Below are 20,000 nucleotides of genomic sequence, written 5' to 3' on the forward strand. Positions count from 1 at the left end.
TTATTGACTCTTTTTTTAAATGTTGCATTAGAGATCTGCATAGGAGAAGGTTGATCTGAAGGTTTGCATTGGGGATCTGGATTGGAGTAACTTAGGAAAGCTTACCAACAACCTTAACCAAAAAATAAGGAGCCTGTCCCTTCTATGTTAACTCTAACCCTAAACCCTAACCCTAACTCTGACCCTAAACCCGTAACCCTAATCCTAATCCTAACCGTAACACCCTAGTGGAAATCGTGCGGGTGTTAATCTGAAAAATTACCAAACCCTTTTTCTGGTCCGAAAAACGGGTTGGTGGTGGGGGGGGTGACTGACAAATTGTTACATACGTTTTTGTTTCATAGTTGTGAAATATAAACAAAACTCTTTCGCTCCCAAAGTAGTATATGTGCGTATGTGTGAGAGTGAGAGTGGGGGGAGAAAGATGAACGATTTAAAATAAATAAATGATTTAAAATAAATATATTTGAATTGTTGTGTGAGAAAGTATATATAATCTTATTATAGAATATAGTGTCTTTCAAAAACATCTTATATTTGAAACTATATCTCATGTTTAAGAAAAAAAATGCATTTTACTCTGTCTTCCTTAGCTACATTTTCTTTCGTAATACGCTTTGTCTCCCTCTTCCACTTTTTCATTTTTTTTTTTAGATGCTTGGCAAACACTCTGTTTCTCCCCTTGTCACAAACACACTATTTCTTTCTTTCTCTCTCTCTTTCTTTCTTTCTCCCTCTCTTTCTTTCTCTCTCTCCTTCACGCGCGTACGCACAGATTTGACTTCGCCATGTCAACAGACTTCAAAATTGGTAAAAGTTTATCGATTTTTACAGCTACACGCAGGTGCCTCTGTGAGAAAAAGTTGACAAAAACACAGATAGGGTCATGAACAATGTCCTCCCAAAATTGGAGCGACATGCGTGCTAATTTGTGGACGTGCATAACCCACATCACGTACACACACACACAAACATCTTGTGTTTTATAGATATTGATATATATATATATACACACGCGCGCGTACACACAGAAGGAGAGAGAGAGAAAAAGATAGATAGATAGATAGATAGATAGATAGATAGATAGATAGATAGATAGATAGATAGATAGATATGTACACACATACACACAAGCATACTCACATATATATACCCACACATGTATATATTAATATATCTTTTCCTATATTCTCTCATGCTTTATCTTTATTTATTTCTCTCTCTCTCTCTTTACTTCTCTGTCTCATTCTTTCTTTGTTTTCTTCTCATTCTTTTTTGCTAAGATGAATTCTCTGGAGACCTTGCTGGAGCAAAACCAATTGACTCGCAAAGAACAGAAGAAATTCATTGAAAAAGTTTGCACGGAGCAGAACAAACAGCGCCGACAATACCTTCGCATTAAAGAAGAATTTGTGATTGGAAGTGCAGCCAATGGCAACATATTTGATGAAGACAAAGAACTGGAAGGGTACCTCTTTGATCTCCAGATGAGATTTGATGAACTTGAGGATAAATATCAGACCTTACAGGACAATCTGAAAGAGCCATTTCAGTCAGGTGACAGTTGTAGTCCAGTCGATAGTTTAGATGGGACCAAAGAAAGTGAAAATGTCCCAGAAGATGGAATGATAAATGACAGTTATGAAGCAAGGAAAGGGAAGTTTCTGGTTCAATACAATGTATTGATGGATAAATATTGGCAACTGAAGTTGAGTGGAAGTCTTGATGATGGGGACCAAGAAATGAAGGAAATCACAGAGGTAAGTATGTATCTGTTGTGAATGTTATATTCTTCTCCTTCATATATATATATATATATATATATATATATATATATATATATATATAATTATGTGTATTTCTTCTATCTTAATGAATAAAAATTCTTCTGATAGAATAAATGGGTTAATAGAAACCAATGTAGCAAAGAACACAAAATAACTGTGGTTAGCTCCTGTTTTTAAGGCAGGAACTCCTTGAAATTTTGGGTATTTGAGTATATTTAAGGATTGGAGAAAACGCATGTTATAATTGCATGCTTTATTCCTACATATGTTTCAAAGGATTACAACCTATGTGATCCATAGGGATCTTTGATATTAAAATTGTAACCTTCTCATCAGGGAATTTTAATATCAAAGATCCCTATGGATCACACAGGTTGTAATCCTTTGAAACATTTGTAGGAATAAAGTATGCAATTATAACATACGTTTTCTCCAATCCTTAAATTCTTAAATATATATATATATATATAGTAATAATATTAGGGAATAAAAATTTATTCCAACCTTACAGGCAAAAATCGGTATAATATTACACCGGGTTTCCTAATATATAATATATATGTATATAACTAATTCAGAGACGAACCACCACTCTACAACTCAGTCAACTCAGAACCCGTCCAAATCCATGCTGTGAGGCATATACCATCTTAATATATCTAAGATTTTAATCTAAAATTTAAATTAAATAATATATTAAATAAATAAATCATATAAATCAATATAAATAAATCATAGAAATATTAATTTTAAAAAATTTAAAAGTCAAATTTATAAATTGGACAGTGAAAATTAATACGAGAATATACAGCATGGAAGTATAAATGTAAAGAGTTAGTGCTAGTACATAGACTACGCGCGTTTCATGGCTGAAATAGGACTATATAAAATCATAAGCAAATTCTATCTGAGTTCATTAGAACGGGGAAATAATCAGTCACTCTTCAGGTGAAATCCCTAAGAAAATACCTAAAATCATTCAAGGAATAAACATAAACATGAGAAATAAAAATATATATAAAGAGACAAAATCTGTAAACTAATACCTACATTAACAGTACTAATATAATTATTAAGAGTTACAGTCTAAAACTATTGAAAAAGAGTATTATAGTAAACAAGGTTAAAACATTATCTACTTATTCCATAATGTTTTAACCTTGTTTACTATAATACTCTTTTTCAATATTTTTCAATATCTTTGTGTCTGTGTTTGTCCCCTCACTTGACAACAATTGGTGTTGGTGTGTTTACATCCCTGTAACTTAGTAGTTCAGCAAAGACACCAATAGAATAAGAACCAGGTTTAAAAGCACAAAACATACTGGGGTCAATTCGTTTGACTAAGATTGAAGCAAGTAAAAGATAAAATATTATATATATATCATCATCATCATCATCTAGCATCTACTTTCCATGCTGGCATGAGTTGAAGAATCAACACCAGTACTTTTTTTCAAGCCTGGTACTTATTCTATCAGTCTCTTTTGCTGAGCTATTAAGTTATGGGGATGCAAACACACCAACACAGGTTGTCAAGTAGAGGTGGTGGACAAACACATACTCAAAGATACACATACACACAGATACACACACAAACACATACAAAAAGAAATATATATCTTATCTATAAAAGGCAGATTTTCTCTGTGTGTATGTATGTTTAAAATTTATACATTAACACAATTCCAAATTTTGTGGATGAAAAAATCGGAATTAATATTCTAAATACCATAACGTAGGTCATACGATCATTCCTTCTGTCAAAATAACTACCAATTTCGAAATAAATTGATAAAACTACGTACATAACCATTTTCCCCTGTAATACAATCTAATTCCCTCTTTCTGTTACCATTACAAATTGTTTCAACTCCTACTTTCTCTTATGAATGTTTACGAACGATCCAAGAAAAAAGACAGAAAGAAAGGAAGGAGAAAGACTGAGAGTCAAATAAACAGACACACTACCAATACATATGTAACAATGATTACATATGACCTCATTCTAATTGGTGCGAATTGTATGTTCACTTCCCATTTCTAACACCGTCCTTCACCAACATAACAACAAAAAAAAAAAGCCTCTAACCATTTCCTATCATCTTCTATATAAGAGCATGACATATTTGGTTCCAAATTTTGGCACAAGATCAATAAGTTCAGTGAAGGGGTTAAGTTGATTACATTTATCCCAGTACTCAACTGGTACTTATTTTATCGACCCTGAAAGATTGAAAGGCGAAGTTGACTTCGGCAGCATTTGAACTCAGAACACGAAGATGGACGAAATGTCACAAAGACTTTTGCCCAGTAGGATAATGATTATCCCAGCTTGCCGCCTTAAAGGCTTCGCACATTAAATAATCTTGCATATTACTAGGAATATTATTAGGATTCATATAACAGGAATGGTTTTTATCTCAGATTGCCCCTGCCCCTGGACTGGTTCTTGTGCGGGTGGCACATGAGATGCACCATTTTGAGCATGGCCGTTGCCAGTACCGCCTGACTGGCTCCCGTAGGATTTTCGAGCGAGATCGTTGCCAGTGCCCCTGGACTGGCTTGTGTGGGTGGCACATAAAAGACACCATTTCGAGCGTGGCCGTTTTCGTGCGGGTGACACGTAAAAGCACCCACTACACTCTCTGAGTGGTTGGCGTTAGGAAGGGCATCCAGCTGTAGAAACTCTGCCAAATTAGATTGGAGCCTGGTGTTGCCATCCGGTTTCACCAGTCCTCAGTCAAATCGTCCAACCCATGCTAGCATGGAAAGCGGACGTTAAGCGATGATGATGATGATGATGATGATTACCTTGATAAGTATTTACTGAGGAAAACAGAAACATGATCGTCCTTTTTCATTTTTTTTTACATAGAAATTACGACAAATAAAGAAAGAACTTTGCCAAAACGAACAACATCAACAACAACAACAACAAAGAGAGCATAACATGTAAGTTATTTCTTTTTAAGACAAAAATAAAAGTAATAAAAAAAATTAGAAGATGAACCTTGTTGCAGAAAATCTTTTGGATATTATTTCAAGTTGAAAATAGTATTTAGAAGTAACTAGCAGGTATGCCCGGCATTGCTCGGGATTAAAATGGCATAGCTTTTTTATTCGTTTACTTGCTTTGGTCATGTGACTATGACCATGCTGGAGCACTGCCTTTAATCGAAGAAATTGACCCCAGGATTTATTCTTTGTAAACCTAGTACTTATTCTATCAGTGTGTTTTGCCAAATGGCTAAGTTACGGGCATGTAAGCACAGCAACATCGGTTGTCAAGCAATGGTGGGGGAGACAGACACGGACACGGATGGTGGGGGAGACACACACACACAAATATACACATATATATGACTGTCTTCCTTGAGTTTCCATGTACGAAATCCACACACAAGGCTTTGGTGGGCCTGAGGCTGCCAGCATGGAAAGTGGACATTAAACGACAATGATATATATATATATATATATATATATATATATATATATATATATATATATATATATATATATATATATATATATATATATATATATATATATATATATAATATTATATTATATTATATTATATTATATTATATTATATTTTATATATATATATATATATATATATATATATATATATATTATATTATATTATATTATATTATATTATATTATATTATAGTACTAGCAGTACTAGGATTATTAAATGATTAAGCAGTACTAGGATTATTAAATGATTAAGTCCTTTATTTCAAACCAAAATAAGTAACATCGACATCAGATTTGAGCGAAATCCGTTGAAATTGGTTTGGCTGAAAATGGTTTGCTGGCAATTTGATTGGGAAATCCCATAAGGAATCAGTTTATTGGTTATTTTCACTTATTGACTCTTTTTTTAAATGTTGCATTAGAGATCTACATAGGAGAAGGTTGATCTGAAGGTTTGCATTGGGGATCTGGATTGGAGTAACTTAGGAAAGCTTACCAACAACCTTAACCAAGAAATAAGGAGCCTGTCCCTTCTTGGTTAACTCTAACCCTAACCCTAACTCTGACCCTAAAACCGTAACCCTAATCCTAATCCTAACCGTAACACCCTAGTGGAAATCGTGCGGGTGTTAATCTGAAAAATTACCAAACCCTTTTTCTGGTCCGAAAAACGGGTTGGGGGGGGGGGGTGACTGACAAATTGTTACATACGTTTTTGTTTCATAGTTGTGAAATATAAACAAAACTCTTTCGCTCCCAAAGTAGTATATGTGCGTATGTGTGAGAGTGAGAGTGGGGGGAGAAAGATGAACGATTTAAAATAAATAAATGATTTAAAATAAATATATTTGAATTGTTGTGTGAGAAAGTATATATAATCTTATTATAGAATATAGTGTCTTTCAAAAACATCTTATATTTGAAACTATATCTCATGTTTAAGAAAAAAAATGCATTTTACTCTGTCTTCCTTAGCTACATTTTCTTTCGTAATACGCTTTGTCTCCCTCTTCCACTTGTTCGATCCTTTTTTTTTTTTTTGTTAGACGCTGTCTTGCTCTCTCTCTCCTTCACGCGCGTACGCACAGATTTGACTTCGCCATGTCAACAAACTTCAAAATTGGTAAAAGTTTATCGATTTTTACAGCTATACGCGGGTGCCTCTGTGAGAAAAAGTTGACAAAAACACAGATAGGGTCATGAACAATGTCCTCCTAAAATTGGAGCGACATGCGTGCTAATTTGTGAACGTGCATAACCCACATCACGTACACACACAAACATCTTGTGTTTTATAGATATTGATATTATATATATATATATATATATATATATATATATATATATATATATATGTATATATGTCTTTGTGTCTGTGTTTGTCCCCACCATCACCATTTGATTGGTGTTGGAGTGTTTACATTCCTGTAACTTAGTGGTTTGGCAAAAGACACTGATAGAATAAGTACTAGGCTTTAAAAAATAAGTCCTGGGGTTGATTTGTTCGATTAAAACCCTAAAAGGCAGTGCCCAAGCATAGCCACAGTCAAAGGACAGAAACAAGGAAAAGAATGAAAGAATAAAAGAATAATATATTCAAAAAGTTAATACTTAGTTATTTTTTTGTTTCTAGACATAAAACAGGAATGGATTCCGGCATATTGGTTGAAATGGTCAAAGCAAAGGTATGCACAGATAAAAAGCAAAGGCATTTTAATGTCCTGTGATTATTATTACTTTTTTACTGTTTTTATATATATATATATATATATATATATATATATATATATATACAGAATACTAATAAATGGAGCAAAACGCATATAAACAAAAAGTTCCTTTAATTCCTACAAATGTTTCAAAATATATGTGCACTCTACTCCAAAGAAGTAAGAGGTGCTGGAATTGCACATAAATTCATCTTAAAACTGAAAATATCTCTGTGTGTGTATTTGTGTGTGTGTGTGTGTGTGTGTGTGCATGTGTTTGTGTGTGTGCATGTGTGTGTGTGTGTGTGTGTGTGTGTGTGTGTGTGTGTGTTTGCATCACTAAAACTCAAGAACTACTCAACCGATTTCATTCAAATTTTACACATGCCTTACCCAGGGTCCATGCAATGTCTGTTTTATATATGTATATATGTATTAAAGAAAGCAAAAAATAAAACAAGAATGATAGCGTTCAGTATGTTGGCCACAGGAATTTCTGTCAAAGAGACATGGTTAAACAAAGTTGCACATCATTTCCCTTTTTCTCTCACATACCCATTCTTTCTCTCTCTCTTATTATTACTCCCACTGCCACCATCAGTACTACTATTTTTAATACAAACAGGGGCGGGGGGGGTCAAAGTGTGACACACTGGGACACAGAAATTAGTTTTCACATTTATTTATGTTAGATATTAGATATCTCAATAATACTAAAACTGTAGGGATGTTTGTGTGTAACCAAAATATCTCAGAAATAGTATATTTTATCTTTTTTTACATATTCATTTTCATACTTATCTTTGGCAGTGCAGTACAAATTTTTGTGATATTTGGTACTCTATTTATTAAGGAAAACAATTAAACACAATTTTTGTTTGTTATTTCTTGACAAAAAATGCATCACTTCCGTGACGTCAACACACATACACATATACAGAATACACACACGACTATAATAGAACCATGGCTATAATAGAAGACACTTGTCCAAAGTGCCACGCAGTGGGATTGAACCTGGAACCATGTGGTTGGTACGCAAGCTACTTACCACACAGGCGCTCCTGTGCTTATATAGATATATATCTACATATGTGTGTGTGTGTGTGTGCGTGTGTAGTGTATCTATGTGCAGGTGCTTGCCTCCCACAATGTTCAACAACTAGTGTTGATATGATGAAATCTTCCAAAAACATGCTCCAGCATGGTCGCAGTCCAATAACTGAACCAAGATAAAAATAATCATAACCAGGTTTATAACTATATCTTTATCAAAGCATTATCTAGTCTTTGAATATGTTATCAATGTATAAACATTTAATTAGCAGAAAATCACTGTTGAAGGAGGAACCCAGCAAAATTTGGCCCTCAAAAATGGTGAGTATTGTTGAAAGATAAGATAAGCAAACTTCTTTATTTATGTTGTTGTTGCCATTATTGATATTGTTGTAATTTTGACCTTCGATAAAAATCATCCCAGCAGTGACCATCTTATCTTTTAGGTATAGCTATAAATACACTGAACCACAAATGCTATTTTTCATTTTTATATTTACTGTTTTACTCTCTTACTTGTTTCAGTCATTTGACTGCGGCCATGCTGGAGCACTGCCTTTAGTCGAGCAAATCGACCCCAGAACCTATTCTTTGTAAGCCTAGTACTTATTCTATCGGTCTCTTTTGCCGAACTGCTAAATAATGTGGACGTAAACACACCAGCATTGGTTGTCAAGCGATGTTGGGGGGACATACACTGATGCACAAGCATATACACACACATACATACATATATATGACGGGCTTCTTTCAGTTTCCGTCTACCGAATCCACTCACAAGGCTTTGGTTGGCCTGAGGCTTTAGTAGAAGACACTTGCCCAAGGTGCCACGCAGTGGGAATGAACCCAGAACCATGTGGTTGGTAAGCAAGCTACTTACCACACAGTCACTCTTCTGAAAATTTATTATCGGGATGTAAGTGTAAATATTCCAAGACAAGCTGGTTTATGGCTGAGACCCAAATTGCAAATCAGCTAACTGAAATGCATGTACATCTTGTGGAGGTTATGGGTATAAAAATCAACTTGAACTGTGTTCCTGGCATTTGTAATTTGGATGCATCAGGTATGACCTGATTGTCAGCAGTGCAAAGAGAACAGGCTATTGACCGATTGCAAGCAGGGCAGTGTGCTCTGGTTGTTTCAAAAGCTTACAATGTCCATGTCAGCACCATCTATCACCTGCAACAGCAATACAACACCAACAGCACTGCAGACTGTGCCCACAGAGGGCACCCTCGGATGACCACGCCCAGGCAGGATCACTTCATCCACCTGCAACACTTCTATAACTTCAGACCCGCCAGCGTGACAGCTCGTGAGCCCATTGGCACTGAACAGCAACCCATCAGTGACAACATGATACGACATTGACTGGCTGCCAACAACCTCTGTTGCCATCATCCTGCTCGAGGGCCTGTTTTCACCGCCCGCCACCATCAGGCACAACTACAGTGGGCTACACAGCACCAACATTGGCAGCATCAACAATGGAGGTTGATAGTCTTCTCTGACAAGAGCCAGTACTACATTTCCACCTCGGATGGCAGAGTGAGGGTGTGGTGTAGGAGAGGTGAACGCTACAGAGACGCATGTGTCATGGAGAGATACGTGTGGGGTGGCCAAATCATCATGGTTTCAGGTGCTATAGTCCTGAATCAGAGAATTGGGCCCCGTGTGTTCCAAAATCTTGGCGCAGGCAGAGGGAATGGTGTTCACAGCACAGCGCTACTTTGACCAGATCCTAAGACCTCACATCGTGCTCTTCTTCATGCGTGTCACCATAGCCACATGTTCCTGCAGGACAATGCTCCCTCCCACATGACTAGGGTCACCATGGACTTCCTGCATCTGCACAACATCAGAACCATGCCATGGCCAGCTCTCAGCCCAGATTTGAAAATCTGTGGGATGAAATCCAGAGTTGGCTGAACCAGGTGGTCCCAAGGCTTTCTTTAGGCCTGACAATTAAGGCTCCACCCCCAATCTCAATACCCTGATCTGCTTCTCCGTACAGCATTAATCCTCTATGATTCTTTCCCTCCAACACATTTCCTACCAATTCCAGAGATCCAGCAAATGCCTCAGGTGCTACCGTCTCTCTTCTGTAGTATTGTCAGACAAGAGACTTTGTCTGAATACTTCTAACAGAAAGTAGGTCCCTACTAAAGGCACCTAAGGACCAAACAGTGATGGTGTTAAAAGTGGTTCTTAGATTACAACAAACTTATCTAAGATGAGGTTCATAGGGGTCATGAAGGGATGGTTATTGGTTCCACTACTAGGATGGTGCTGTGACTAATACATACACAAACATCATAGACAACATCCAGAGAAGGGCTATTCAACTAATTAACATAAAGAGCCATTTGACTAATTAATAGAAAGTCACTCACAGACATCAACCTCAAAGATGTGCTATCATGTCTGAGAGTGAGAGACTGAAGTATGCAATAGTTTTGGGATCGAAACGTTTGCACGCCGGGCGAAATGCTTAGTGGCATTTCGTCTGCCGTTACATTCTGAGTTCAAATTCCGCCGAGGTTGACTTTGCCTTTCATCCATTCGGGGTCGATACATTAAGTACTAGTTACGCACTGGGGTCAATGTAAACGACTTAATCCCTTTGTCTGTCCTTGTTTGTCCCCTCTATGTTTAGCCCCTTGTGGACAATAAAGAAATAAGAAACGTTTTAATGTTGAATTGTTCTGAATTTCAGAACCAAACAAAAACTTCCGTGTGAGTAGATGCCTTCCAGAAGTTCCTGAAAACAAAACTGGAACAAGAAATAAAAAGGTAAAAAAAAAAGAAACAGAAAAGAAAACAGCATTTATACAATTTGATGTGTGTGCATGTGTGTGCCTTTGCTTATGTCAATAACTGTATGTGTGTCTTTGTCTGTATGTGTACATCTGCATATGTGCAGCTGTAAATATGTGTGTGTGTGTTTGTGTGCTTATGTTTGTATGTTTGTGAGTTTAGATGTATGTAAATGTTAGTGTCTTTGTCAGTTGGTGTGTGTGTGCATGTGTGCGCATGTGTGTGTGTGTGTGTGTGCATGCATGCGCATGTGTGTGTGTAATTTTTATACTTGTGCATTAGTGTCTATATACCTTTGCTTGCTTTTGAGTGTGTATGTATATATATGTGTGTTTTTATATATGTACATATATATGAGTGGAGGTGCAATGGCCCAGTGGTTAGGGCAGCGGACTCCCGGTCATAGGATCGCGGTTTCGATTCCCAGATCAGGCGTTGTGAGTGTTTATTGAGCAAAAATCACCTAAAGCACCACGAGGCTCCGGCAGGGGATGGTGGCGAACCCTGCTGTACTCTTTCACCACAACTTTCTTTGGACTCAGCACAATATATATGTAATAATTCTTTTCCAGTGTGATGAAGTTAGCAGCACAACCAGTGTTCCAGACAGTGGAATCTCTGATGTCTGGAACTTGTCACTTCCACCAAAGCAATCCAGGCAATCCATGCCTGGCCTTTTGCCATTAACCAAATTCACTGATACGAATAAAGAACATCCAATTAATAATCCTGAAGTTGTTTCCAAACAGACAGATGCAATATCATTAAACAGAACTGGTCAAACCACACCAATGGACACAACATCTCGGGCAAGAAGCGACCAAACTGTTCCAATGGCAGTTGAACCTGCAGCAAGAACTGACCATAGTGCTACATCTACAGACAAAGGAACTTTGGTAAGAAACGATCCCTGTACTATGTCAACAAACCAAGAATTGATGTCAAGAGTTAATCAGCAGCAACATGTTCAAAGTTCTTTGGCTTTACCAAGAGGGTAAGTTAACAGCAGCAAAGTTTGGCAAATTGGAACTGTTTGATTTTCTTGTTATTGTTCTTGCTGTTTGCTACCCAAGTCATCCAACAGGTCTGCGATCAAAAGTGTTCCAGCCAAGGCCTTTTCCTTGCCCATTTTCTTGTTCCAATTTTCTTTGTCCTATTTTTAAGATGGTAAGGCATAGTTTGAAAGAGATTTGGCAGCTATTTCTAGAAGCACCATCTGTTTAGACACAAATTCCTGATTCCTAACTGAATGTTCTCTAACTGTGTCTGCTTCTTTGTTGACTGGCTTTTGCAGTTATTGCTGTTTAACCCCAGGTCATCCCTGCTCCAGCAGACTTATGATCAAGGGTATTACATCCTGACTTTTTTCTATGTTCACATCAGTTGAAAAAGTCAGTATAAAGAAAAACACTGACAAAGACTCGAAACTTCTCCACCCATATATACATAGAACTATATATATACATATGTATATATGTATATGTATATATGTATATGTATATATGTATATGTATATATGTATATGTATATATATATATATATATATATATATATATATATATATATATATATATATATATATATATATATATATATATAATTATGTGTATTTCTTCTATCTTAATGAATAAAAATAATCGGTCATAATGTCTTACGTTTAAGATGATTCCCATGCTTTCCCTCTTGAGAAGGTTACAATTTTAATATCAAAGATCCCTATGGATCACACAGGTTGTAATCCTTTGAAACATATGTAGGAATAAAGTATGCAATTATAACATGCATTTTCTCCAATCCTTAAATTCTTATATATATATATATATATGTATATATATATATATATATATATATATATATATATATATATATATATATATATATATATATATATTTATACTTATATATATATATATATATATATATATATGGTAGGCTTCTGCATAGTTTCTATTGACTAAATTCCTCTTTCAGTTGATTCTTTTCTTCCTTCATCAAATTTGTAACTTTGTGTCTCATTAAGAAATAACAATTCCTATTGCTTTATTGTTGTTATTGTGGTTATTCTCCTGATTCTTATGCAGATCCCAACACCATTTGACAAGCGATGCTGGAGTTCAATCTCAACACAGTTTTGTTATAAAACAGAAAGCGAAAGAGAAACAGACAAATGAAGAAGAAAATGAAGAAGAAGAAGGTTCCAAATTGTGGCAACCCAAAATGGCAAGATCAACCACAGCATCAAAGATGGTCAGCACCAGTGAACCTCTTTCAGAAAGCAGCAGTTCTATAGAATCGACAGAGGATGCTGCCACTCAAATGAGTGACCCTCACAGCTCTAGCAGAAGATCCAGAATAATATCACAGTCTTCCTCGAAATTCCGAAGAAATTCGGATGTGGTTTTTTGTAAGTTGTTTTTATCATTATCAAGTGTTGCTGTCGTTGTTGTTGTTGGTGGTCGTGGTGGTGGTAGTGGTGACGACAACGATGATGCTGATGATACAATGTATTTCCTTCAGGCAAGAAGACAAGAAATGCCTCAAAGAAGTTCTCCATTGAAAGTGCACAGGGTGGAACCAAATCTGTTGTGGGCTTACCAAAAAGATCAACTGCGATGTCCCACTCAATGAGTCAAGATACCAAAAAGAAAGATCCCATTCCAACATTCATTAAAACATCTCCTAATCGGTAAGTTTCTTTAAAAACTGGCATCCATTCAGAATATTCAATAAATGATTCTTGAAAGATTGTAAATTTGTTGGGTCAATTTAATAAAGGACTGGTTTATAAATAGAAGAGGTTTGGGAGTGGCAGCATGGTTAGGAAGATTGCTTCACCAACCATGTGGTCTCAGTTTCAGTTCCACTGTGCAGCACCTTGGGCAAGTGTCTTCTACTATAGCTCAGAGCTATTGTAGAGGATAAATTTCTGGCCCTGTGCCAAAATTTGAAACCATTATTATTATTATTATTGAGTGAGAGAGCAGTGCATGCCATCTAAGTGACAATGGGGTACAAATATATGAAGCCCAGTATACCCATCATGACTACCCATCTGATAAGGGTACACAAGGCACATGCATCACAACCATATGTCTCTTGATTTTTTGACCTGTTTGTTCTGCATTTTAGTTCACACTTGATTTCTATTCTATCTGTTTCACACTTGTTTCACTTGGGAACAATCTTTATGCTCAATTTTCTCTGCATCATGCCTTAAATTTACTATTCTTTCACACTCTTCTGACACTTGTAAGGTTACGGGTTGATTTTGTTCCAGCTTAGCAAGAATTCTTATTCTTACTTCTGTGTCTTTTCCCTGAGTAAATACAGGCACTTGAACATCATCATCATCATCATCATCATCGTTTAACGTCCGCTTTCCATGCTAGCATGGGTTGGACGATTTGACTGAGGACTGGTGAAACCGGATGGCAACACCAGGCTCCAGTCTAATTTGGCAGAGTTTCTACAGCTGGATGCCCTTCCTAACGCCAACCACTCAGAGAGTGTAGTGGGTGCTTTTACATGTCACCCGCACGAAAATGGCCACGCTCGAAATGGTGTCTTTTATGTGCCACCCACACAAGCCAGTCCAGGGGCACTGGCAACGATCTCGCTCGAAAATCCTACGGGAGCCAGTCAGGCGGTACTGGCAACGGCCACGCTCAAAATGGTGCATCTCATGTGCCACCTGCACAAGAACCAGTCCAGGGGCACTGGCAACGATCTTACTTGGCTTGCCGGGTCTTCTCACGCACAGCACATTTCCAAAGGTCTCCTGGCATTAATTTGTCCAGTTTGAACTGTTAACTCTGTTAACTCTGCCAGCATATGTGATGTAGTCCTCCTTATTGTTCTTTTCTAAGTTCAAACATTTCCAGCATGAATTGAACAACAAGATTTTCTTGCTAAAAATTTTACACAATATGTCTATTGTATTTTTAAAGTTTATGTCAGAAGGTTTTTTTGGGGAGTATGTAATTGCTACAGCCAGTTTTCTTAAGATTAGACGCATTTTCATATCGTCATCCTAATCTTTGCACTCTTTATTGAAGATCTGTTTGTATTTTCTGTTGTATGCCTTGAAGGTAACTCTTTTGTCTGGTTCATACTTAAATTCCGTTATTGAGTTGGTAACATAATCTGGTGAGAACATCTTGTCAGCATTTTTTGATGACTTACTATTCATTGACTGTTGCATTTGTTGCTGTAATAATAATTGTTGTTGTTGTTGCTGTTTTTGAACTTGATCAAACCAGCCAACAAATCTTCCATAATTTTACGATTTTGTATAGCATAAAATTCACACAAAAAACTATTGTGAGTTTCATAACTCCTTCAGAGTTTGTTTAATCTTCATGAGTTTATTAGTTCCTTGTCGCCACTATTGTAATCCTCTGTCGGACTGTTATAATACCCATTCCAGTATAGCAGTATAGTTAGACAAGTAAGACACAACTATCTATCGACTGTCTACCTGACTGACACCCCGGTCTACTTGACATCACAGTATTTATAACGACTAGCACATACCACTTGTCACGTGGCAGGGGTCGTTCTATTATTATTATTATTGCCATAACATTTCAGCAAGTTTTGTTGAACTACTGCTATTGTGCCTGATGGTGTCATTCTATCAAAACAGGAATGCAGGATTTCTTCATTCATATTTTGAATTTCTGTGTTCTGCAGCTGTTTTCATTTTACATTTTGAACTTGAAAAAGACAGACGATCTGTAGAAATATTGTTCAAACTGTTAAATAAACAGTCTATTACAAATTGCATTGCACTCTTCGTATTGTCTATTTACCTTTATGAAGGGTTGCAATCTTTGTTGTTGTTGTTGTTGTTGCTGTTGCTGTTGCTGCTGCTGTTGTTGTTGTTGTTGTTGTTGTTGTTAAAATAAGTACCTCCCCAAAAATTTCAGGGCTTGGCCTATAGTAGAAAGGACTACTGCTACTGCTGCTACTACTACTACTACTACTACTACTACTACTACTACTACTACTACTACTATACAGTAAACTTTAGGAGTATTCTTGATGACAAAATCAGTGTTAGACTATCTCGGGCTTTTGGAAAACTTTACTATCAATTGTGGGATGAACATGGTGTCAATTTGAAAACTAAAATTAGTGTATACATATCTTGTATTTTGAGCACACTTTATATGAGATAGAAGTATGCACTCCCTACTACAGACATATAAAGAAACTTGAAACCTTTTACATGTGCTGTTTGCACAATATCTACAGCATAAAAGGGCAAGATGAGATACTGAATGTCAAAATCTTAGAAAAATATAATGTCTGCAATATCAAAAGCATGCTGGTGAGAATTTAGATGGATAGGACATGTTGTTCAAGTGAAAGATGATAGCATTCCAAAAATTCTTTTGTACAGCTAACAAGTAGAGGAATTAATTGCACAGTAAAAGAAAACACCATATATGGATAAGTTAAAACAATTAATGTTAATTCTCTAAATGAAGTATTAACAGTAACTGCACGATAAAGTGTAGTATATTGCCACTTAAGTGTGGCTGACCCCTAGGGGTGGATGTTACTGTTGCTTTTAGCCCCAGGAGGACATCTCCTCCAGCTGGCTTATCGACACACGACTGTGTCCTGTTTGCCAAGGGAGTTATCCCTCTCACCACGACCAGCAGCACGAACGTATCCGGATTTCAGGGTTATTTCCCTTCTTCGGCGTTCGACAGCTGATGACCTTGGTGAGAGAGAAAAACCTGGCAAAATCTTATATCTTCTTTTCCAGTGACATTCTTCACTGATATTGAAAAGGTGAAAACAAGCAATGTTAATTCTCTAAATGAAGTATTAACAGTAACTGCACGATAAAGTGTAGTATATTGCCACTTAAGTGTGGCTGACCCCTAGGGGTGGATGTTACTGTTGCTTTTAGCCCCAGGAGGACATCTCCTCCAGCTGGCTTATCGACACACGACTGTGTCCTGTTTGCCAAGGGAGTTATCCCTCTCACCACGACCAGCAGCACGAACGTATCCGGATTTCAGGGTTATTTCCCTTCTTCGGCGTTCGACAGCTGATGACCTTGGTGAGAGAGAAAAACCTGGCAAAATCTTATATCTTCTTTTCCAGTGACATTCTTCACTGATATTGAAAAGGTGAAAACAAGCAATGTTAATTCTCTAAATGAAGTATTAACAGTAACTGCACGATAAAGTGTAGTATATTGCCACTTAAGTGTGGCTGACCCCTAGGGGTGGATGTTACTGTTGCTTTTAGCCCCAGGAGGACATCTCCTCCAGCTGGCTTATCGACACACGACTGTGTCCTGTTTGCCAAGGGAGTTATCCCTCTCACCACGACCAGCAGCACGAACGTATCCGGATTTCAGGGTTATTTCCCTTCTTCGGCGTTCGACAGCTGATGACCTTGGTGAGAGAGAAAAACCTGGCAAAATCTTATATCTTCTTTTCCAGTGACATTCTTCACTGATATTGAAAAGGTGAAAACAAGCAATGTTAATTCTCTAAATGAAGTATTAACAGTAACTGCACGATAAAGTGTAGTATATTGCCACTTAAGTGTGGCTGACCCCTAGGGGTGGATGTTACTGTTGCTTTTAGCAATTACTAAAATCCTTACAGTTTTACTTAACATGTTGGAAAAGTTATTGCCTTGATTCATCAATCTGACTGATGTAAGAGGTGTCATGATGCATCTAAACAAATTAAGATAAAGAAATAGAACGTAAGAGAAATACTAGTGGGTGCTGAAAAGTTTCACACTTTAAGGGTATTGTGAAAAGCCTGGTTGGAGGCCCAACCTTCTGAGTTCTTTTTCAGGACTTAGGAAAACTGAAGGACTGTTCCAATGAGTATGTGAATCAGGCAGGGGAATATGTTGAATAAAATCATAATTAACTGATCCTCCTGTATTTTCTTTTACCCAAAGTCAGGAACTTTTCAGCACCCCTTCATATATCCTGTAATCGACATACACATTCGACCAATCCCAAGCAAAATCAAAATCATCAGTGTCCCCATTTTCACTTCATAGCAAAATCCATACGTGGACTCCAATTGCATTTATGCATGTATCACAAATAGATTGAGTTTTTTTTTTTTATCTTTAATCCTTTCTTCTTTTTGGAATTCAAGTTCAAATTCTGCTGAGGTCAACTTTGCCTGTCATCCTTTTGGGGTTGATAAATTAAGTGCCAGCGAAACACTGGGGGTCAATGTAATTGACTAGTCTTCTCCCACAAAATTTCAGGCCTTGTGCTTTTAGTGGAAAGAATTATTATTATTATTGTAAGGCAGTGAGCTGGTAGAATCATTAGCTCGCCTGACAAAATACTTAGTGGCATTTTATCTGAGTTCAAATTCTGCCGAGGTCGACTTTGCCTTTTATCATTTCGGGGTCAATAAATTAAGAAGCAGTGAAACACGAGGGTCAATGCAATTGACTAATCACCCCAACCCCACAAAAAAATTTCAGGCCTTGTACCCTTAGTAAAAAAGATTATTATTAGTTTTGTAAGGCTGTGAGCTGGCAGAATTGTCATCGTGCTGGACAAAATGCTTAGAGATATTTCACCTGTCACTATGTTCTGAGTTCAAATTCTGCCGAGGTTGATTTTGCCTTTCATCTTTTCAGGGTTGATAAAATAGATACCAGCTGAGTACTGGGGTTGATGTAATCAACTATTCCCCTCCCCCAAATTTCAGGCCTTGTGCCTATAGTAGAAAGAATTATTATTATTATTAGTAGTAGTAGTAGTAGTTGTCTTAATATTTTTATTAATTCTTATCATTCAGGAAAAAGCTTGAGGCTTTGCAACAAGAAATTGAATTCCTGAAAGAAACATTTAATCGCAGAATCAGCCGGCATAATCCAAAATTTGAGAATGCTGAGATAAATGACTCCAAAGCAGAAAACTTGCAGCCATTAACACATCACTTTTCTTCAACAACATCTACTGATAATCCCCCAAATCCATACATCCCAACACAGATAAACAAATCTGCCAAATATCCTCCCAGACATCCAGTCATCAACAGCAATGCTTCCTCAAATCACCAAACTACAACATTCTTCACAGATGATCCAAAATTAAATTTAGCCAAATATAATATTGAGAGGAACTCACAGATGTCTTCAAGCCCAGATCATTCTGGCACCACTGGTGTTTATCAAATTAAACCCCAGCAACCCAAAACTATGATGAGGACAATGATGACTCCGGCCCCTAATTTAGTAAACACCCCTTATTACACTCCAAATAGAATTTATCATGGTATATATAAAGAACGTCAACCTCCTCCAAGAGTTCAAGCAATATCATGTAATAAATCTTCACAATTCCAGCAAAGTATAGACCATTATAATGATGGAACACAACCCCTAACAAATCACAGAAGCTCTTCAAGGTTCGCAACCCCTATGATGGACAGCTTCAAAGAAAATATACAATATGGTTCTGCTCACTGGAACCAGCAAGTTGAACCAAAATACATTGCTGCACAAAGGTCTGGTGGTGAAATGAGTAGTTTTATTACCAAACCATATTCTAGTGCCATTATAGAAGACAAATATGACTATGGTACTGCACCCCTCATGCAAAGTAACAGAAACAATGCATTTTATGCATCACAAGATGAACCAGATGTGGGTACCATGTATTCTTTGGATGACTGTTGTAAAGTTACCAAATGCATCCACCATGGTCATATGTGTTCGGCAGCACCAATATATCGGTAAGTCTTACCACTTGACTTGTTGTTATATACAGACTCAGCAGTAGGGTACAGCTTGATTGTTTAGCTTCTGTATATATGATAAATTGCTCTCTCTCCCTCTCTCTCTCGCTCTGTCTTTAAATTTTGTGTATGTAGTAATGAGCTACTAATAGATTCATGCAGTGAAAACAACTCAGACAGCATTTTATAACATGTCTGGTGTGTTCATGTAATACACCAGACGTATTATAAAATGCTGTCTGAGTTGTTTTCGCTGCATGAATCTATTAGTAGTTCATAAAAGTATATACTGTGTTTAAAAAAATAAATGTACCCTTTTAAAGCCTAGCCAGGCTCATGGGCCCGGTTTCAATGGCGTATGTGTTCCCCAGCTGGACAGGATGCCAGTCTCTCAC

General features: G+C 37.0%; 1 protein-coding gene across 3 annotated transcripts in view; it reads left to right on the forward strand.

The window, feature by feature from the left end:
- Window positions 1–20,000, forward strand: part of LOC106874177 (uncharacterized) — a 51,396-nt gene that overhangs the window by 18,016 nt on the left and 13,380 nt on the right. For 2 of the 3 annotated variants that reach the window (XM_089339878.1, XM_089339877.1), the window contains exons 6-14: window positions 1,284–1,760; window positions 4,666–4,742; window positions 6,907–6,958; window positions 8,308–8,359; window positions 10,758–10,834; window positions 11,431–11,852; window positions 12,940–13,262; window positions 13,376–13,544; window positions 18,664–19,602. In XM_089339878.1, the coding sequence (XP_089196004.1) occupies window positions 1,284–1,760; window positions 4,666–4,742; window positions 6,907–6,958; window positions 8,308–8,359; window positions 10,758–10,834; window positions 11,431–11,852; window positions 12,940–13,262; window positions 13,376–13,544; window positions 18,664–19,602 (2,588 nt within the window). The remainder of the gene's footprint in view (window positions 1–1,283; window positions 1,761–4,665; window positions 4,743–6,906; window positions 6,959–8,307; window positions 8,360–10,757; window positions 10,835–11,430; window positions 11,853–12,939; window positions 13,263–13,375; window positions 13,545–18,663; window positions 19,603–20,000) is intronic. The other variant, XM_089339879.1, reaches the window with a different exon arrangement.

Source organism: Octopus bimaculoides, chromosome 22, assembly GCF_046866305.1.
Source record: "Octopus bimaculoides isolate indiv1 chromosome 22, ASM4686630v1, whole genome shotgun sequence".
Lineage (NCBI taxonomy): Eukaryota > Metazoa > Mollusca > Cephalopoda > Octopoda > Octopodidae > Octopus > Octopus bimaculoides.